Source organism: Phacochoerus africanus, chromosome 15 (assembly GCF_016906955.1).
Source record: "Phacochoerus africanus isolate WHEZ1 chromosome 15, ROS_Pafr_v1, whole genome shotgun sequence".
NCBI lineage: Eukaryota > Metazoa > Chordata > Mammalia > Artiodactyla > Suidae > Phacochoerus > Phacochoerus africanus.
This window is the reverse complement of record NC_062558.1, coordinates 44,038,754-44,057,380: the sequence shown is the minus strand read 5'-3', so window position 1 is coordinate 44,057,380 and position 18,627 is coordinate 44,038,754. Positions and strand designations below refer to the sequence as shown.

Sequence of the window (18,627 nt, the reverse complement as noted above, 5' to 3'; positions counted from 1 at the left end):
TGATGTTATGTAGGGATGTAGTTCCTAATTCATCACAGCTCCCTCTCCTCATGTTTTATTTCACACCAGCCTCAATTCTCATTTTATGTTACTTGCCTGGCCCTGCTGGAGTCAGCATTTGCACCCTCTCTGTTCAAGGCAACCCATCACTTTGCAGAGGAGAAATGTGAAGCCCAGAGAGGCCAGGTGACCAGTCCAGCGTTGCTCAAGGATTACTGCCAGGGAACAATGGAGGGAAGCCAGGGGTCCTCCCTCCCAGCCAACACTCACATTTATGGTTGCCAGGACAACTGGAAGAAAGTCTGTCCCCTGCAAGGGTTCCTTTACTGATGCTAATGCTGGTAGGGCCTGGCTTTGGGAAGGATTTCTGCTTTAACTGTTCCAGGTTCCTGGATTGGCTGCCCCACTGCATGCTTTGCAGTGGAAATAAAACCCCATCCGGTGTCAAGCTGAAGGTTAATTGAATATTTGATGCCTAAAGGGGATGAAAGCAGCGTTTCCACATTCCTGTTTCCTTCTCCAGCCCTCTGACACCAAGGGGAGATGTGGGCCAATCTTGGTGAAGCAAAATCGCCCATAAGGGATGCATGCCATAAGGAGAGGATGGCTGAGCCATGCAGAAGGAAGGGGACTACAGACTGTGGCTTGGGGTGTGGAGCTGGGAGACCTGCCACAAGAGAAGCCAGGATATCAGGAGCTGATTTCCTCTTCACTTGGCTGAAGACTGAGGGGGTTTGCCAGGAACTTCTGGTGGTGGGGTATTCATCAACCGGGACCATAAATTTATATTTATTATGAAGGCAATGGGGAGCCACAGAAGGCTTCCTAGAGGAAGCACTTTTAGAATGGATCCTACTACCAGAAAACTACTAGAGCTCATTAAAGAATTTGGTCAAGTAGCAGGATACAAAATTAATATACGGAAATCTGTTTGCATTTCTATACACTAATAAAACATCAGAAAGAGAAATTAAGGAAACAATTCCATTTACCATGGCATCAAAAAGAATAAAATATCTATGAATAGATCCACCTAAAGAGGCAAAAGACCTGTACTCTGAAAACTATAAGATACTGATGAAAGAAACTGAAGGTGGCACAAAGAGATGGAAAGAAATACCATGTCATTGGGTTGGAAGAATCAATATTGTTAAAATGACCATATTACCTAAGGCAATCTAAAGATTTGGTGCAATACTCATCAAAACACAAATGGTATTTTCATGGAACTAGAATAAAATATTTTAAAATTCATATGGAAATATAAAAGACCCCAAATAACCAAACAATCTTGAGAAAGAATAATGGAGCTGGGGGAATCAGGCTCCCTAACTTCAGACTATACTATAAAGCTACAGTCATCAAAATGATATGGTATTAGCACAAAACCAGACACATAAATCAATGAAATAGGATAGAAAGCCCATAAATAAACTCACACATTTACAGTCAATTACTCTATGACAAAGGAGGCATGCATATATAATGGAGAAAAGATAATCTCTTCAATAAGCAGTGCTGGGAAAACTGGACAGCTACATGCAGAAGAATGAAATTAGAAATTCTCTAACACCATATAAAAAATAAACTCAAAATGGATTAAAGACTTAAATGTAAGACTGGATACTAGAATGGAGTTTCCTAGTTGAAGCTTCAGCTCAGAGGACCCCAGGACTTCCCTCTGTAACCCTACCCAACCTCCATGCTCCAGCCACATTAAACTTCTTTTAAGTCACTAAGTGGACTGCCTTCTCTCTCATTTCCACATGCTGTTCACACCATCTGGACACTCTTCCTTTACCTTCAACACATGCCTACCCTCTTTCACCCCAGCTTGGAAGTCACTTCCTCCTGAAGCCCTCTATGATTTCACTCAGGCTACTTCAGCTGCCTGCCGTCCTCATAACTGTTGTTATCATACTACATATAGTTTCTTGTTCTCATCTACTAGACAGTGAGGGTGGCGACTGTTACACTTCTCTCACAACTGTACCTCTAGTGCCTAGCCTAGTGCCCACACACAGTAGGTGCACAGCTTTTTTCCACATCCAGAGAACAGCCAATCCACTCTCTTCCAATATAAGCCTTACTGATGAGGGCCTTTTCAGTGCCTAAAACTGTGCTTGACTCATAGTACTCACAAAATATATCTTGAATGAATAAGTGCTTTGTTCCAGACTTCTAAAAGTCTGAGAGATAAGAATGAGAGAAAGGGTGTGAATTCTCATGAAGCAGTGAGGGAGGCAATGGGCAAGGTATGCTTAAAGCATGCTTCCAGTAGCCATGAGATGCCAATGTTCCAGGAACCTCGTTACAGATGAGAAAAACCAAGGGTTGGAGAAAAGCCCAGAGTCACATAGCTGTAGGTGGAGGGGATGGAATTCTGACCCAGGCTGACCCAACCCCAAGACCATAAAGGGCAACTGTGCAAGGTCTGCCAATACATGATTCAGGATAGCTTCTGAGGACACTTTCAGTGCCTCCAAGGGTCAGCTTCAAAGGCAGTCACTCATAATCTTATAAACAACTTCCCTCTTGCAAGGCTCCTCTACAGAGCCAGGGTGGTCCAGCAAGTAGATTTCTACTCCAGGACTGAGGGGAGAGCTGACTCTCAGGGGCTTTGGCTGCATCTAGAGAGGCTCCTCTGAACTTGGCATCTCCCCACTGTCCTGGCCACATGTCTGGGTCTGCAGGAAAGCCCTTTCTTCTATTTTTCTAGCACCACTGCCTGACTGTGTTCCCTTCTCCTGATCCCTGGGGAGTCAGAGAGGAAAAGTTCTGGATGGAAGATCTAATAGGCATCCCTAGTGAGTATCAGAAATACCCCCACTGCCAGGTAAGTCTGTTCATCACAGCATTTCTTCATTAAGCAACATTCCCTCAGCATCTACTGTGTGTCAGGCTCTGTGTTACACCCTGGAATAGAGATAAACCAGACCAGGTCCTGACCACAAGGACCTTCTGATCTGGTTGAGAGAGACAGAGAGGAAAATAAGCCACTGCAGTGCAGAGTGTACCTGTTATCTTCTATTCTTTTCTCCTCCTACTGACCATTCTGGCTATTCAGTCCTTTGAAAATTCTGTGCTCACTCTTGCCACAGGGCCTTTACACATTCTGTTCCTTTTGGATGAATTAACATGAAACCATCCTTTAGTTCTGAGCTTTATCAGATCCCCAGGAAAGGCTTTTCTGACCCTCTTCTTTACATCAAATCCCCATTATGGGATCTCATAGCACCAGGCCTCTTTCCTTACATCACTTATCAAAGTTACAGTATACAATTACTGATACTGCTCCCTATCCCTGAGGAGAGGGACTATTTCTGGGTGTGTATGATGTTGTTGTCTCCTGCCATTGGGACCCCAATTCTTTGCACAGTCCCTGACACACAGTAAATGCTTAATTAATATTGTCTGAAAGAATAAAGCAGGAGAAATTTCTTCCCCAGTCTGGCTGGACTTAGGGGTCCACCCATCATAAACACTCACAATTGGATATCTAAGAAGATCCGTTTCTCCTCCCCTACGTGGATCTTCCAGATACAATCTTCACCTTCCACGTAGGGCTCTGGCCAGTTTGGGGACAGTACTACCCCAGCCACAGCAGAGAGCTCCCCACCACACATGGCTGTAAAAGACACAGACAGACAGACATACCCACATTATTCATAGAGAAGCAGATATGACATTGCAGTTGAGAGTGTGGGCTATGAAGTCAGACAGTCCACACATGTGTAGAATGATTAAATTAGGACAGGCCACCTGCCTCCTTCAGCTGAAGGTTGGCCGAGGTGGGGCAAAGACATTACATTGGGGGTTTGCATTCACAGATTCAACCAAGTGTGAGTCAAAATACTTGAAAAAAAATTCCAGGGGTTCCTGTCGTGGCACAGTGGAAACAAATCTGACTACGAACCATGAACTTGGGGTTTCGATCCCTGGCCTCGCTCAGTGGGTTAAGGATCCAGTGCTTCTGTGAGCTGTGATGTAGGTCACAGATGTGGCTCAGATCTTGCATTGCTGTGGCTGTGGCGAAGGCTGGCAGCTGTAGCTCTGATTAGACCCCTAGCCTGGGAACCTCCATATGCCACGGGTACGGCCATAAAAAGCACACATACACACACACACACACACATTCCAGAAAGCTTCCAAAAGCAAAACTTGAACTTGCTACTCACTATTCATGTAGTGCTTACATTGTATTTACAACTATTCACATATTAACACTGTATTTACACTGTATTTTGAACATTCCCACAGCATCCCCATCGTATTTACAACTATTTACATAGTATTTACATTGGATTAGGGATTATAAGTAATCTAGAGATGACATAAAGTATATAAGAGGATGTGCATAGGTTGTATGAAAACACTATGCCATTTTACATAAGCGACTTGAACATCCTTGAATTTTGGTGTGGTGTTGGGGAGGTCCTGGAACCAGATTCCAAGGGATGGCAGTAGTTCTCTCAGGACCAAGGATAGCGCTCAATGTTTCAAGTGATTCCTCAACAGTCCTCCCCTTGAACCCGGTGAGCAGTGACTGAGAGATGGTACATTCAAGTCACGTGGCCCTGGGTTTGGGTCTTGCCTCTGCGGCCAACAGGCTCTGTGATAAGGCAGAGGCTCTGTGATAAGTCCTCCCTTCGTACTTCAGGGAGAAATACCAGTGCTGACCTCACAGGGTTTTCCTGAGGCTTAACTGAGCTCATGGATGTCAAATTCAGTACAGTGCCTGGCACAAGGTAAGCATTCAGTAATTCTTATTTAATGGTCCTGTGAAAGCCCTGGCTCTGAACCGGAAGCAGAGACGTGGCTGCACCTGGCTCCTGGCCCTTTAAATTTCACTCTGTGTTTACCACTTTGGAAAGTTCTCAATGTGGCAGAGGCCAGAGCACCAATAAATTCCGCTCTGTTAAACCAGCACATTTAATACCGGGATCAATCCCTCACCAGGGCAAGGCTATGATTTCACGCCAACTGCCATCTGGGCAGCGGCTGCCAGGAGTGAGAGCTCTCTTCATTACTCCTCATTCCCCATAAGAGTCCAGGCTGGGGGCAGTTCAGTGGCCTTGAATATGGAGAAATGGAGAGGGCAGGGCGCTGGGAGCCCATGTAGATGAGGGTTCCACACAGTCAACATTGTGCAGAGGGGCTCAGAGCACAGGTATCTGAGACTAGAGAGACCTGAGGTCCATTCCTGCCTCTGCCAATTACCCTCAGCGTGTTCTCAGGCAGGTCACTTCACAGCTTCCATTTCTTCATCTGTAAATGGGGTCAATAACAATATGCACTTCACAGGGTTATAGTGAGGATTAAATCGAATAATGTACAGACAGAGTGCCTGCAAGACAGCTTTTGCAGTCCTGTTGACAATTATGATTATCATGATCATCACTATTATTCATTATACTCAGGGCTGCCATGTGTTGTTGGGTGGGTTGCGCACTGCACAAGAGTGTGTAGCACCTGTAGGAGCCGAAATTCATGCAACAACCTGCTCACCAAGATGTGCGCAATGGGGCCTTGTGCCTGGATTTTCCATTTTGTGATTTTCTCAAGGACCAGCAGCAAATCCAACCCAAAGGAGAGTGAGCCCTGGAAAGGGTTCTAATCCTAAAATTGGTATATAAGCTGGGCCTCTTCATCTGAAGGGCTGGAGGGCCCTGGGAGAAGGGCTGTGACCCACTCACCTCTGCACAGGGGCTCAGTGTCATTCCAGTAGGGGTCCCGCATGTTGATGCACTCGATGATGGCTGGGCCCTGCTCCAGAGAGTGGCCGGGGTCACAGGTGAACTCCACGATGGTCCCGATGTTATAGGTAGGGTCAGACGTGGTGAAGTTCCCATTCTGAATGTAGGGCTCATAGCAATGACCTTTCTCAAAGGCTGGGGTGGGGACACAAAAGAGGGTAGCTGCTCAAATGAGTCAGGGGCCACTCATAGGGCTGTGCCTTAGAAGCAGGGGCCCCTCTCGCGGCTCAGGGAATCCCCAAGGAAAATGGGTACCAGACCCCATGTTCCAGTTCCAGCTGACCTGCTGAGGGCCCCTGGGCCATGCATTTGGCTTCTCTCGTCTCCCTATTTTCGTATCTAAAGTGGGAACAAGAACCTCTGCTTTCCCAACACCACAGAGGTGGCCGGTGGAAGTCCAAAGGGCCATCTAGACACTGCCTCTTCCCCATCCTTAGCAGGTCAGGCTTCCACCTCCCAGGGCCAGCCTCTGCCCTGCTCCCACACTGCCCACTCCATGAGACGGGGTGGCCCCCCGGGATCCTCACCCTCAAACCGGATGTTAAAGGCTGAGACTGCCCGCGCCTGGTCAGACATGAATTCGATGCGGATAGTGTGGCCATCACTCAGCAGGCCCTCGAAGGGGACGCTCTCGGTTTGCAGGGAGTCATAGAGAAGAGCGGACTTGTTGGTCAGCCCACTGTAGACCATCATCCTGGCAGTGGGAAAGGAGACAAGGGCCACAGAGGTCTTGGGTCACTGACACGCAGCCGTGGGAGGTGTGTGCCTGGGGCACCCTCTCTGGAGCCCCCGCATTCCCAGACGCACATCCCGATGTCACCCCATACTCGCCCACAAGCTCTGCTCCATCTTTGGGACTTTGTTTCCCTGTCTGCACAATGCTTGTCCTAGATTCATGGACAGATTCTGAGCTCATAGGAAGAGTGATGTGTGTGACATAATGACCAGACTAATTAATTGATACTAATTATTATTACTAATTGAGAAGTTAGGGTGATTGGATCAACCTCATTCCTGAAACACTGTTATATACGATCATACAGAGTCTTGACTTCAACTTCTGAGCTGTGTGACTTTGGGCAAGAACACATCAACTCACTGAGCCTGTTTCCTCATCTGTAAAATGAGTACAAACACACCTCCAGCAGGGTGTGGGGACTGGAGACCATGGGTATAAAGTGCCCAGGACAGGGCAAATCAAATTACCAAGCATTGGACCCTACCAGGCTCTGTCCCTGATTCTTATCTCCAAAGAGTACTGAGTGTGGAGTCAGAAGTCCTGATTTCCAGGTGCCAATTCCCCACCCACTGAGGTCACACAAGTCACAACATATCTTGGGCCTCAGTTTTCACAAGTGTGAAAAGAGGGTTTATAATGGATTTCCTACTTATCTCACAGGGGCTTTGAGAATATGACAGGATAAAGTGCCCTGAAAAATGAAAGGTATTAGGAAAAATGCTGGTACTCATTTTCGTTCATTATTAGAACCCGGTGACATGACTTTTTGCCAGCCTTGGTATTTTTAAAGAAGTTATGCAAAAATGGGAAAGAAAGTGTACAAATAGGCTAACTTACTTTTATGGAGTCATAAACAGGCATTTTAAATTCTTTTATTTTTACTGTGACCCATAAAAAGGGTTTATATTATGTTGCCCAGATGAATTTACAATGTTACCAAAATGCATAAATGTTGGAGCCAGTTTGCTCATTTTGTCATGTGTCCACTGTTGGCTGGGGTGAGGAGGGGGCCAGGGTAGAGGCCAAGGGCCATCCCAAGAGTGGGGAGAGGTCTCTTCCCAACCCTCTGATCCCACTGACTTTGTTCTATCTTAGAGGCTGTGCCTCAGGACTCCTCTTTTAGAGAACCAGAGACTTTGTCGCAAAGGGTTGCTCTGGAGGAACCCCCAAGACCTCAAAATCCCTACAATCAATCTTCCAAAAATGGCAATTTTCTAGCTATATTCTCTAGAATGTCTGAACTAGTAATTAGTTTTACCTCAAATTTATAATAGCCTGGTCAAAATGGGTGTGGAAAATGCCAGGTTAAATAAAAATTAAACATTTTTTCCCCTTGAAGGACTGGTCAGTGCTTTTGCCAGCCAATGTGTATTAGTAGCTTCGTAGACAGAAATGGAGCATACAGTGTCTCCTAAACGTGTCTGACCAGAGACCCCACCTTTTACACTGCATATTATGGGACTGGAGCTTAGAATGACTTCATTTTTTTTGAGGGGGGGGCATGGAAATCATCTTAAATTCTTTCTCCATGTCTCTCCTCTACTCAAAATCCTTCCCAGCTCTCTATAGCTTACAGAAGCAGCCTAGCACACAAAGCTCTTGGGGGCAAATATGACCCCAATTTAACTCTAAATCTTTGCTCACCCCTGACTCCTATTCTCCTTGCTTGGGATACTCCACCCACCCACCATATTTTTGGGTTCCTGGATTAAATTTCTTGCCAAGATTTAGATTAAGGTTCCATTTCTTATGTGGAGGCTTATTTAGCTCTAAGCTCTTGCAACGGTGGTATTTTAGCTGTTCTTCCTCAATAAAGTTCACAGACAGATAAAGTTAATTTCTCTTTTCTTCTTAGCACAGCAAGTGTCTTCACAGGGTTTGTGTGTATGTGTGAGGGGTATGTGTGCATGCTGACCTTTAACCTTGATGAACTCCTCCAAACTTTGTTCCCTGTGGACACACATGAGAACTGGTTTTCCCTGGTGGCTGTCAACCCCTTTCAGAAACCCTTGCAGGGCTCCACAGAAACTACTAGGGAAACTACTGTATCCATGTGTCTGTTAGTCTCATTTATCAGGATTTCATAAACTTTGAGAAAATACTCATTTGGGTTAATTTTTTTCTCTCTTGGCACACTCTCATCATCTGGTATAAATGTAAACTTGGTTTATTCCCAGAACAATTCAGATGAGGCAGACCAGAGGTCTAAGTGTCAGGAAGAGTCCATCACTGAGGGTACCCAGCTCCTGCTTCCCAATTAGTCTCCAGGGGGAAAGACTGGGCCTCTGTTTCTTGTCGGGTCCCTGAGGTCATTCTGATGCTGCCAAGAAACCATGTTCTGAAGCTCCTGTGATTTATTGATAGGAGCTGTTTGGAATAAAGTGACTACGTGGAGGGAAGTGGACCCCAGAGTTGGGTAAATTCCTCAGTTGTCTGGCATTTTCTCTCAGAATCCTTTCCTAGAGGGTAAGGGCCTAGGTTTGCAGCTTCAAAGAAGCCAGGACACTGTAATTCTAAGATCAGAGTTCTACAGTGCTGGCATTCTGGCCCTACCCATACCTCGTGAGCACTCGTTACTCACATATTTTCTGCTGGCTTTGGGTCTCTGAGGATCAGCCAGCTTCAAGAGCCCAAGGGGTGGCAAACAATGTAGGGGAGTCTGTGTCCAGGAGCACCTCTCATCCAGTGATGGAGGGGGTGGATAAATACCCCAGCTTCCTTTCCCTCCCATAGGAACACTCAGAGTCATGCTCACCACAGCTTCCTGGAGGCCCCCAGTAGACAGAGGCCAGTTGCCTCTGCAGTCACCTGCCTATTAACACGTACTGTATCTAGCCCCTTCCCATCTCTGCTCACTTTCCTCATGCTTTCTAGCATCAGTTCCCGAATAAACCACTTTCTTTCACATCCTTGTCAGCAGGTCTGTTTCTAAGGGAACCCACCCTAAGTCAGCAGGTATAAATGGCTAAGGTTCTAGTTTTCTAGAACATTCCAGAGTGTTCTAGAATAAGTTCTCAAATGATTGTTCTCAGATTCTGGATTCTGTGCACATTATTTAGCATCTACAGACATGCTCTTGGTTAGATGTTGTCTTGTATCTTCTCAAGTGCCCTCATGTGCAGAAATCTGGTTTTTCCATTTCAGCTTCCTATCATACCAGGAACTAATGCCCCCTACTCCCTTCCTGTTCTCCTTGGAGCCTAAAACATGACTAGGCACAGAGCAGGTGCTCAATAAACATCCCATCCTTGTTCAACTGCGAAGAGGGATGAGCAGGAGAAAGGATGAGGCTGTGCAGTGTGGGGGAACTGGATCCCCTTCTCACCTCTGCCCTACCCTGCTGTGTGACTGTGTATGTCCCTTTCCCTCTGTATGCCCTAGTTTCCTTTTGTGTAAATGGAAGAGATTGAAGCTGATGGTCTCCAACATCCTTGCCACCCTCCCTGGCTCTTCCTTTCTTGACTTCCACGAGTCAACGTTTTTTAGCCACTTCAAGACTCCAAATCCCTATTCTACTACTCTGGGAGGGAATGAGGCTGGCTGGGGACACTCAGAGGTTTACCTGTCCTTCTCGTGCAGCGACAGCCTCTCAAAGTGCAGATGCAGCTTCTGGCCCTCTGGGGCCTCAATTGTCCACACACAGAACTGGCTCCCACTGGCATTTCCAGAGTGACTTGGAGAGAGGACGCGGCCAATGGTGGCGTTGTGCACAGCCCCTCCACACGGGGCTAGGGGCAGGGAGTAGGGGTAGGTGGGCGATGAGGGGAGAGCAGAGAGAGAGAGACAGAGAGAGAGGGAGGAAGTGAGTGCTTCATCCTTCCCTGGTCGTCCCCACGCCTTCGTGGGAGGAAACAATCTCGGAAGAGAGGAGTAACAGGAAATGCCTGTCCTCCTGAGATGGGTTCATCCTATTTGGTAGGAGATCTAATTCCACGACTGGAACTGTTGCCACATGCAGTCCACGGGTAGGGGAAGAAATGTCTGCGATTTAAGGATTCTCTCATGGTGCTGCCCATGCCCTGATTCTTAATTACAAAACGGTAATCAGGAAGGACATAAAGAGGCAGTTCACAAAAGAAGAAATATACTTTTAGTACTTAGTAAGCACTAAACTGTTCAGCCTCACTGATAATAAAGGAAATGCAAACCAAAACTGTATTCTCTATTCATCCACCTAATTGGTCAAGATAAAGAGCAGCAATAAACAGGAGATGATACAGGTGATGGGAAATGATACACTCTCATTCAGGACCAGTTAGAATGCAAACTGCTATGACCTTTCAGGAGGGCAATTTGGTGAGGAATCGAGAAAATATGTCCAAATGCTTTGGCCTAGTAATTAAGGTTCTGGGAATTCACCTTAAGATTTAGGGTGTTTCACAAAAATGTATGAATGGGAATGTTCACTAGGCATCTGGATTGCTAGATTGCTTCTAAGAGCAAAAAATGAGAATGAACATGAATGTCCACTTATAGATGCTTGGTGAAATAAACACATTTCATTCATATATATAAACTATGTCCTCGAAGAATACTTGAGAATATAGGAAAATTAAATTATCACTATACTTTAAGTGGGGAAAAAAGAGTTAGAAAATGGTCCACCATAACTATTTCAATGAGCTATATGCAAGGATCAGTTGAGACCAAGAATATAAAAGTGATTTGCTATAATCTTCAACACTTTTAAGTTTCCTGGAAATTTTTTTCCAGCAGAGTCATATATTACTTTTATCATAAAGATCTAATAAATATTAGGAAGTGATTTGTGAAATGGGAAGAGTTATAGAAATGTGGGGAAGGAGTCTTATTCTTAGCAGCTATTTGATGCTCATTAAACGTTTGTTGAATGACTGCATGACTGATAAGGACTTGGATAGATGAGAAAGGCAGATAGCCCCCTTCTCTGCTCTGGCCTCTACTGTGACCTGCAGCACAGACATTGCCAAGAAGTCTTGCACTTCTTTTGGAATCATGAACAGAATAGCAGATAGCTTTCTTTCTGGCCTGCCTTCCTTCTGATGCGGCAATCCTGCATCATGGGAACCATTACCTCCCCCCGACCCCACTTCTACCCCATTTTAACCAGCCAGTGCCACTTAGCTGCTGTGAATCTAGGACAAGTTGCTAAAGCTCTCTGAACCTCTAGGTCACTATAAAATGTTAACAATAATTCTACCCTCCAAGAAACGGCTTGGAGACATCCTCGGCACAAAGTAGGTACTCAAAATGTAGCCAGCATCACTACCCTATAGCTCAGGAGCTGAGGTGATGGAGGACGCTGTCCCTGGTGGGGGGCCCTAGCCATCTGTCGTCCGCGAGCTGCTGCTCCTCTACGAGCTGCTGCTCCTTTGCCTCCTCTCTGCCCCCCTTTCCTTGCCTTATTAAGCCAACTGATGACTCTGTTTGGCTTCAATTTGCCAGCCATGGCTCCCCATCCATCTTGCTTAACAAAAATTGAGGCTTAATTCTTCTCTGATTTCATACATAGATAAAAATTAATGCGAGGGAGGCATGGAGACCAACTGCCCTACAGTTTGGATTTTTTCTTTGTTTAAAAAAAAAAAGGAAAATTCTAAAGGGCCTTGGGGGAACAATACTGCAACAATTAAATCTCAGAATTTATCATCGGCTCTCATTTGCATTTTGAATTCCGTTGACTATGAATGCCTGGAGGGTGGGAATGACATCTTTTTATATCCAGTATTCTCCTCTTCATGGCTCACGGCCTAGCACACAGTAGGTGCTCAGTAAATATGGGCAGCCTAGAGTCTTCTGGCTGTGGTCAGGAGTTTTAAGAATCAAACAGGGTTTTGATCTCTTGATAACTGATGATGGTCAAGGTTGTGACCAGTGGAGCAGGGACAGTGTGGTACATATAGCCCAGAACTTCTCAATCTATAATGGGCATATAAAACACAAAAGGAACATGTTAAATGTAGATTTTGATTTGCTAGGTTTTGTATAGGGCTCAGGATTGTGTATTTTTAAAAATCTCATAGGTAGGCCGACTGCACTTCTGCCTGGGTGTGAGGGAAAGGGCTCAGGAGAAAAGGATTCTGGACTCGATTCAACTTCTCTCTGGTGATTCTGAGGAAGAAACCTCACCTCCATGAACCTCAGTTTCCTCATCTATAGAATGAGGTGATGGTTCCAACCACGTAGGATTGCCATGTGGATTTACTAGAGCCCCGGCACACTGACTGGACTCAGAGTATCATAGCTGTCACATCAAAAGCACAAGCAGTAAACAAACAAAATACATGAGTTAGACTTGGTCAAAATTTAAAAAATTTTTGCAGCAAAGGACACTATCAAGAAGTAAAAAGATGGTGTTCCCTGGTGGCCTAGTGGTTGGGGACTCTGCATTGTCACTGCTGTGGCTTGGGTTGCTGCTATGGCTTGGGTTTGAACCCTGGCCTGGGAACTCCCACATGCCATGAGCATGGGGAAAAAAAAAAAGGAAAAAGAAAAGAAAAAGAGAACCCGTTGAGTAGGAGAAAACATCTGCAAATCATATATCTGATAAGGGCCTAGTATCTAAAATATATAAAGAACTCTTACAGCTCAAGAAAAAGACAAATACCCAAATTTTAAAATGGGCAAAGGACTTCAATAGACATTTCTTCTAGAAGATGTACAAATGGCCAACCAACATTCTGAAAAGATACACAAAATCATTAACCATTAGGAAAATGAAAATCAAAACCACAGTAGGAGACTTTCACACCCACTAAGATGGCCATAGTAATAAAAAGAAGAAAATAACAGTGCTGGTGAGAATGTGGAGAAACTGGTACTTTCATCCATGAAAGGCGGGAGAGGAAAATGGTACAGCCACTGTGGAAAATCGTTTGACAGTTCCTTCCAAAGTTAAATATGGAAGTACCATATGACTCAGCAATTCCACTTCTGGGTGTATGTATATCCAAGAGAAATGAAAACATGTCCACACTAAAACTTGTACCCAAACATTCATAGCAGTATTATTCCCAGTGCCCCCAAAATGGAAATGACTCAAATGTCCATCAACGAACAGATAAAATGTGGTCTCTCTATATAATGGAACATTATTCAACCATAAAAGAAGGAAGGCCTGATACATGCTACAACACGGATGAACCTTGAAAACATGATGCTACGTGAAAGAAGCCAGACGCAAAAGATCACATATTGTAGGATTCCACTTATATGAAATGTCCAGAATAGGCTTTAGAGACACGACATACACTGATGGTTGCCAGGGGCTGGAGGCAGGGAAAGGTGAGGAGTGATTGCTGATGGGTACACGGTGTCCTTTTGGGGGTGATGAAGATGGTGGTGAAGGTTGCACAGATTGTGAATGTACCAAATGTCACTAATGGTCAGTTTTATGTCACGTGTATTTTACCTTATAACAAAACTTTAAATGGCAGCACCCATCTGCATTTGGAGCAGTCTCCTCCCCTGAAGTCAATCATAACACCTAGGGGGTTGGGCTCGTCCCTCCTAGCACACACATCTGTGATTGGTCTGGCTGAGGCTGGCACGTACCTGAGCAGATGGGCTCCTGGCTGCTCCAATGGGGCTTGGAGGCATTGATGCACGTCAGCGTCTTGGCACCCTGGAGCTCATAGCCCAGGTGGCAGTGGAAGTGGGCCACCCCGCCAGAGTGCAGGTCCATCACTGTGACATCTCCATAGTCCGGCCGGCGGGGAAAGTTGCAACTCAGCATGAAGGCTGGGAAGAAACGCAGAGGCAGACGGTCATCTTGTGGGAAGAACGTGACTCACATCCTGGGAGCCAATTTGGGCCGAGGAGAAAAGACGAGGCCCCTGGGGACTCTGGAGCACTGGGGGAGGGTATTTTTGTGACTTGAGTTGATCACGTGGTGCTGAGGCTGCCAGATTAGCACTTTTTTTCTAGGCTCAAAGCTCCCCATCCTGCCTAACCAGAGACAGCAGGTTTGAGGTGAAAAATGTATTCCCATCCCTCACTGGAGCCTCTGTTCACGTGGACACAGAAAGGCTTCCTCGAGCACAGGAGGGATGGGATCACCCAGGTAGGTCAGTCGCACCTGCGTGAATATCTCTTAGGTGACTGTTTAAAACTCGGGCTCTTGGACCAGAGTTAGAATAATGAGTTCTTCAGGAAATGCCGAGGTTATGAAAGCTTGGAGACAACTGACCTAGGAGGTAAGGGCTGGGCTCTGGAGGGAGACCAATGTGAGCTTATTATTATTATTTTTCCTTCTTTCTTTTCTTTTTTTTTCCCTCCTGTGGCATATGGAAGTTCTCCAGTTAAAGGTTGAATTGGAGCTGTGGCTTCACCCTATGCCACAGTTTACAGATCCTTAACCCACTAAGCCAAGGCCAGGGATGGAACCCGTATCCTCCCAGAGACAACATTGGGTCCTCCACCCACTGAGCCACAATGGGAACTCTGCAGTGTTCTTATTCTATCACTTAGAAACTGTGTGACCTTGAGAAAGTGACAGAGCACATTGAACTTCACCTTTCTCCTCTTTTTGGAGGAGTTGATGATGTTCCCTACCTCATGGGGGGAGGTACGAATTAAATGGGAAATACTGAAAAAGAGCCAGTCTCCTTAGCCCAATGTCTGGTGCACAGTGCTCACTTAGGGGTGGTGGAAGGGCGTGTGTGGTCACATTTTGAGCTCAAGTCTCATTTCATGAGATGATGCTGAATCCATCCTGGCTCCACCCCCAAACTGTGGTCTGATCTTTCCTGCCGTCTAGGCTGTCTGCGTTTCCAGGACTCATTAGAAGGACAAAATTCAAGTTCATGGCTCAACAAGCTATTTTTCCAACAAAGACAACAGAGGATAGCCAGCATATTGAGTAGGTGTGATGAAATGGACACTTCTTTATACTCTCAGCCATCTGTTTCAGAAATATTCAAGGGCAAATTTTTAAATGAATTGTTTTTCCAGAGGCTTGGTCAATGCAATGCAAACCTGGATGGCTTTCAACACCTTGAGTGTGGCTAAGGGCTCCTGTCCCTGTCCCTGTCCCTGTCCCATAAGTGGCAAGTAATGGGGTGGGGGAGGGGGAGTTCCTGGTAAGGGAAGTAACCCAAGGTCACGGGAACCACTGAGGAGGTGGGAAAAATGGGATGACATTCAAGGAGAGGGAGAAGGGAGAGAGAAGGAGGGGTGGGAATGAAGAGAAGGAGAGGAGGAAAGAAAGAAGAAGCAAGAAAAGAGGGAGGAGAAGAGATGAGAAAGGTGAACAGAAAGCAAAAGAGAGGAGACTTGAAACAGACAAAAAGGGAAGAAAGAAACAGAGGAGAAGAAAAAAGTGAGAGGGATGCTGGTGGGGTCCCAGAAGCCCATGGACTCTCACGGGACTCCTGTGTAAGATCCAGGAGCCATGAACTTGAATGGGAAGAAGGGGCTTGCTTGTTCTTCATTAACCTTTAACTGAACGGTGGTATTTTCTTCCATCATGAAGATACAACACACTGCAACAGAGTCAGAACCTGTGACTTTGTCACCAAGAGAAATCACTGATATTTTCATATAGAAATGAATATCTTGACATATTTCTTATGCTCCTCAATCCTCTGAAATTATAGCAATTATCAGAGCCACTGAGAAATATTATTTAATGTGTAAATAAAGAAGCACATCGATTATGCTATCATAGATGAAAACAATATTTTGACAACTGCTATTCAACAGGACTGGCTTCCTTTTGAATTGTATGTCTTTCACTTTGTGTTCTTAAAAACATGAATCTAAGGCGGGCTCCAGAGATGGTACCAAACTGCCAGAGGGATGACAGGCACTGAAAGGGTGAGAATCCTTGGCTGCAGATGGAACCTGAGGCAAAACCTGCATCTGCAACAGCCTTGGCTGGCTCCTACCCTGGTAGTGCAGCTGGAAGGTCCCAAGGCCGTCGTCCTGGAAGGTCCGGAAGTAGACAGAGATGCTGTTGGTGGGGCTTCGGATTACCTGCCCCTCTACCAGGAGCGTGTGGTTGGCCAGGATGGTCAGGGAGGAGCCATCCACTCCACGGATGGAAAGCAGTTCTCCCTCGGAAAGGTTCACGCTCTTTACCTGTAGACGGGCAGGGGCAGACAGAATCTGAGCTGTGTTTGAGATGGGGCCCTCCCTGGCAGGCTCTGAGGCTGCCAACACAGCACCCCCCCAGCTGGCCCTGAGCCCCAAGCCCCAGCCCTGGGAACATCTGGAGCCCTGGGAACACCCCAAAAGGCTGAGGGGACAGAGTAGAACCAAGCTACAGGGTGGAGTCACTGCAAACATCTGTGAGCCCCCTGAGCTGGGTCCCTCCAGAGCCCAGATAGATTCTCCTGGAGCTGGCAGGTGGACAGGGCTTTGATCAGCTTGTGCTTGAAGCTCAATCTCCAGGGAGACAGAAGAAGGCATTTCAGCAGAAGGTAAGCTCCAGGGAGGTAGGAAAAGTTCCATGCTGCTCAGAGTCTCTAGTGCCTAAAATAGTGCCTGGCACATAATAGGTGCTCAATAAATATTTATAGAATATCCTGCCCTTCTGCATAAACTGCTGAAGGAGTTGGGGGGGTGGATCCTCATCTCTATAGGGCTTTCTAAGGCCCCTATTCTTATCTTCCCAAATGATAGCTTTAATGGCAGAGCCTCCTCAAAGAACTGTGTACTTTATTTGCCGAGTCCACTTTCCAGGCTTAGGAATGAAAGAAGGGAGATACTTATAGGCAAGGACACCAAACAAATGGTGTAAGGGCTGGGGTAGGGACTTTAGTCAGTCCCCAGTGCCCAATTTGAATATTTCTGCTTCTCCTTAGCAGGGCCTGGAACCCCAGACCCTGTGCCTCTTATCTAAGCAAGGCGAGATGCCCCACAAGCCTTTCTTCTTTTAGGCCTTACATCTTATTCTTTTTTCTCTTTTGGCAACTCCAACTCATCTGCCAAAACCCCACTAAAATTGCCCTCCTTTGTGAGACCTACCCTGACTGCCAAAGAGCTTGCCTGCCCTTCCATTGTGATGCTACAATATCCACTCTGAACATCTACCAGAGACTTTTTCAAGTGGCACTTCAATGTCTTCCATGTGTGTATATCTCAATCACAAAACAGTGAACTCCCTTGAGGCAGGCACTGGATCAGTTTTGCCTATCACCTGTCCCCCAGTGCTGTGATAGGTACATAGTAGGTGCTTGGTGAAGGAATTCTACTATGCCTAAAAAAGTTCCACATAGTATTAGACATAGAGGGGGTCTCTGAGTGGAGGAAAGTGTTCATTAAGTGACCAAATCAGATAGACTGAAACTTTCCTCCAGTTTAATTCCATGAAAGTAGCAAGGTACCTACTATGTGTCACGTGCTGGGCTAAGACCTGGGGGCTGTAGCGACCACAAGTTCTGCTGTTTGGCTTACCTTTTATCCTCCCAATACAATCAGAAAACCTTCCTAAAGGAAACTTCTGGTTAGATCATACAACTGACTCTGCTTAAAAACTTTTAGTGGTTCTTTAGTGCCCACTAGAAAAAGGTACATGTCTAGCCCTCTAACCTTGGCCTGGAAGGGCCTGCCACCATGTGGTTCTGGCCTCCACTTCTGGCTTCACTTTTGTCCTTTCCTCAATGAACTGGACAGTTTGTGATTCCCTGGCATGATGCCTAGGTTCATATCAAAAAGGACTTCTGAAGATGGGGTGGTCGGGTGGGGATGGTCCAGAACTAGGGTGGGGATAACTGGTAATATGCATTGAGCACCCTCTCTCTCCTAGGCTCTGGCTGAATGCTCTCTGTGCACTGCTGTATTTATCCTTCTCTGAGGCTCTGTAAAGTAGCTTTCCTTTCCATTTTACCAACAGGAAAAACGAGGCTCAGAAAGGTGAAGTCTTTTGCCCAAAGTCATGCAGCATTTACTGGTAGAGCTGGGACTTAAAGCTCAGATGTTTGAACACTATGCTACCCTGCTTTTCCATTCTTAGTTTGCAGCCAAAAGTTTATGAGTCAAATGAACCAGGTGGGACTTCCATGAGTGAGTGTGAGTGTGTATGTGTGTGTGTGTGTGTGTGTGTGTGTGTGTATGTTTTGATAAGGAGGATAGCAGAGGACTTTCCTTCTGGGTGTAATGCCTCACAATTTATCAACACATCCCCTTCCCTTCATGTGTGCTAAGCTATTT

General features: G+C 45.9%; 1 protein-coding gene across 1 annotated transcript in view; it reads right to left on the bottom strand.

Moving 5' to 3' along the window:
- Positions 1 to 18,627, bottom strand: part of SEZ6L (seizure related 6 homolog like) — a 194,617-nt gene that overhangs the window by 56,757 nt on the left and 119,233 nt on the right. The window contains exons 4-9 of the mRNA XM_047762107.1: positions 16,362 to 16,554; positions 14,029 to 14,214; positions 10,058 to 10,223; positions 6,284 to 6,450; positions 5,697 to 5,891; positions 3,490 to 3,628 (exon numbers count right to left, since the gene is read on the bottom strand). Of these exons, the coding sequence (XP_047618063.1) occupies positions 3,490 to 3,628; positions 5,697 to 5,891; positions 6,284 to 6,450; positions 10,058 to 10,223; positions 14,029 to 14,214; positions 16,362 to 16,554 (1,046 nt within the window). The remainder of the gene's footprint in view (positions 1 to 3,489; positions 3,629 to 5,696; positions 5,892 to 6,283; positions 6,451 to 10,057; positions 10,224 to 14,028; positions 14,215 to 16,361; positions 16,555 to 18,627) is intronic.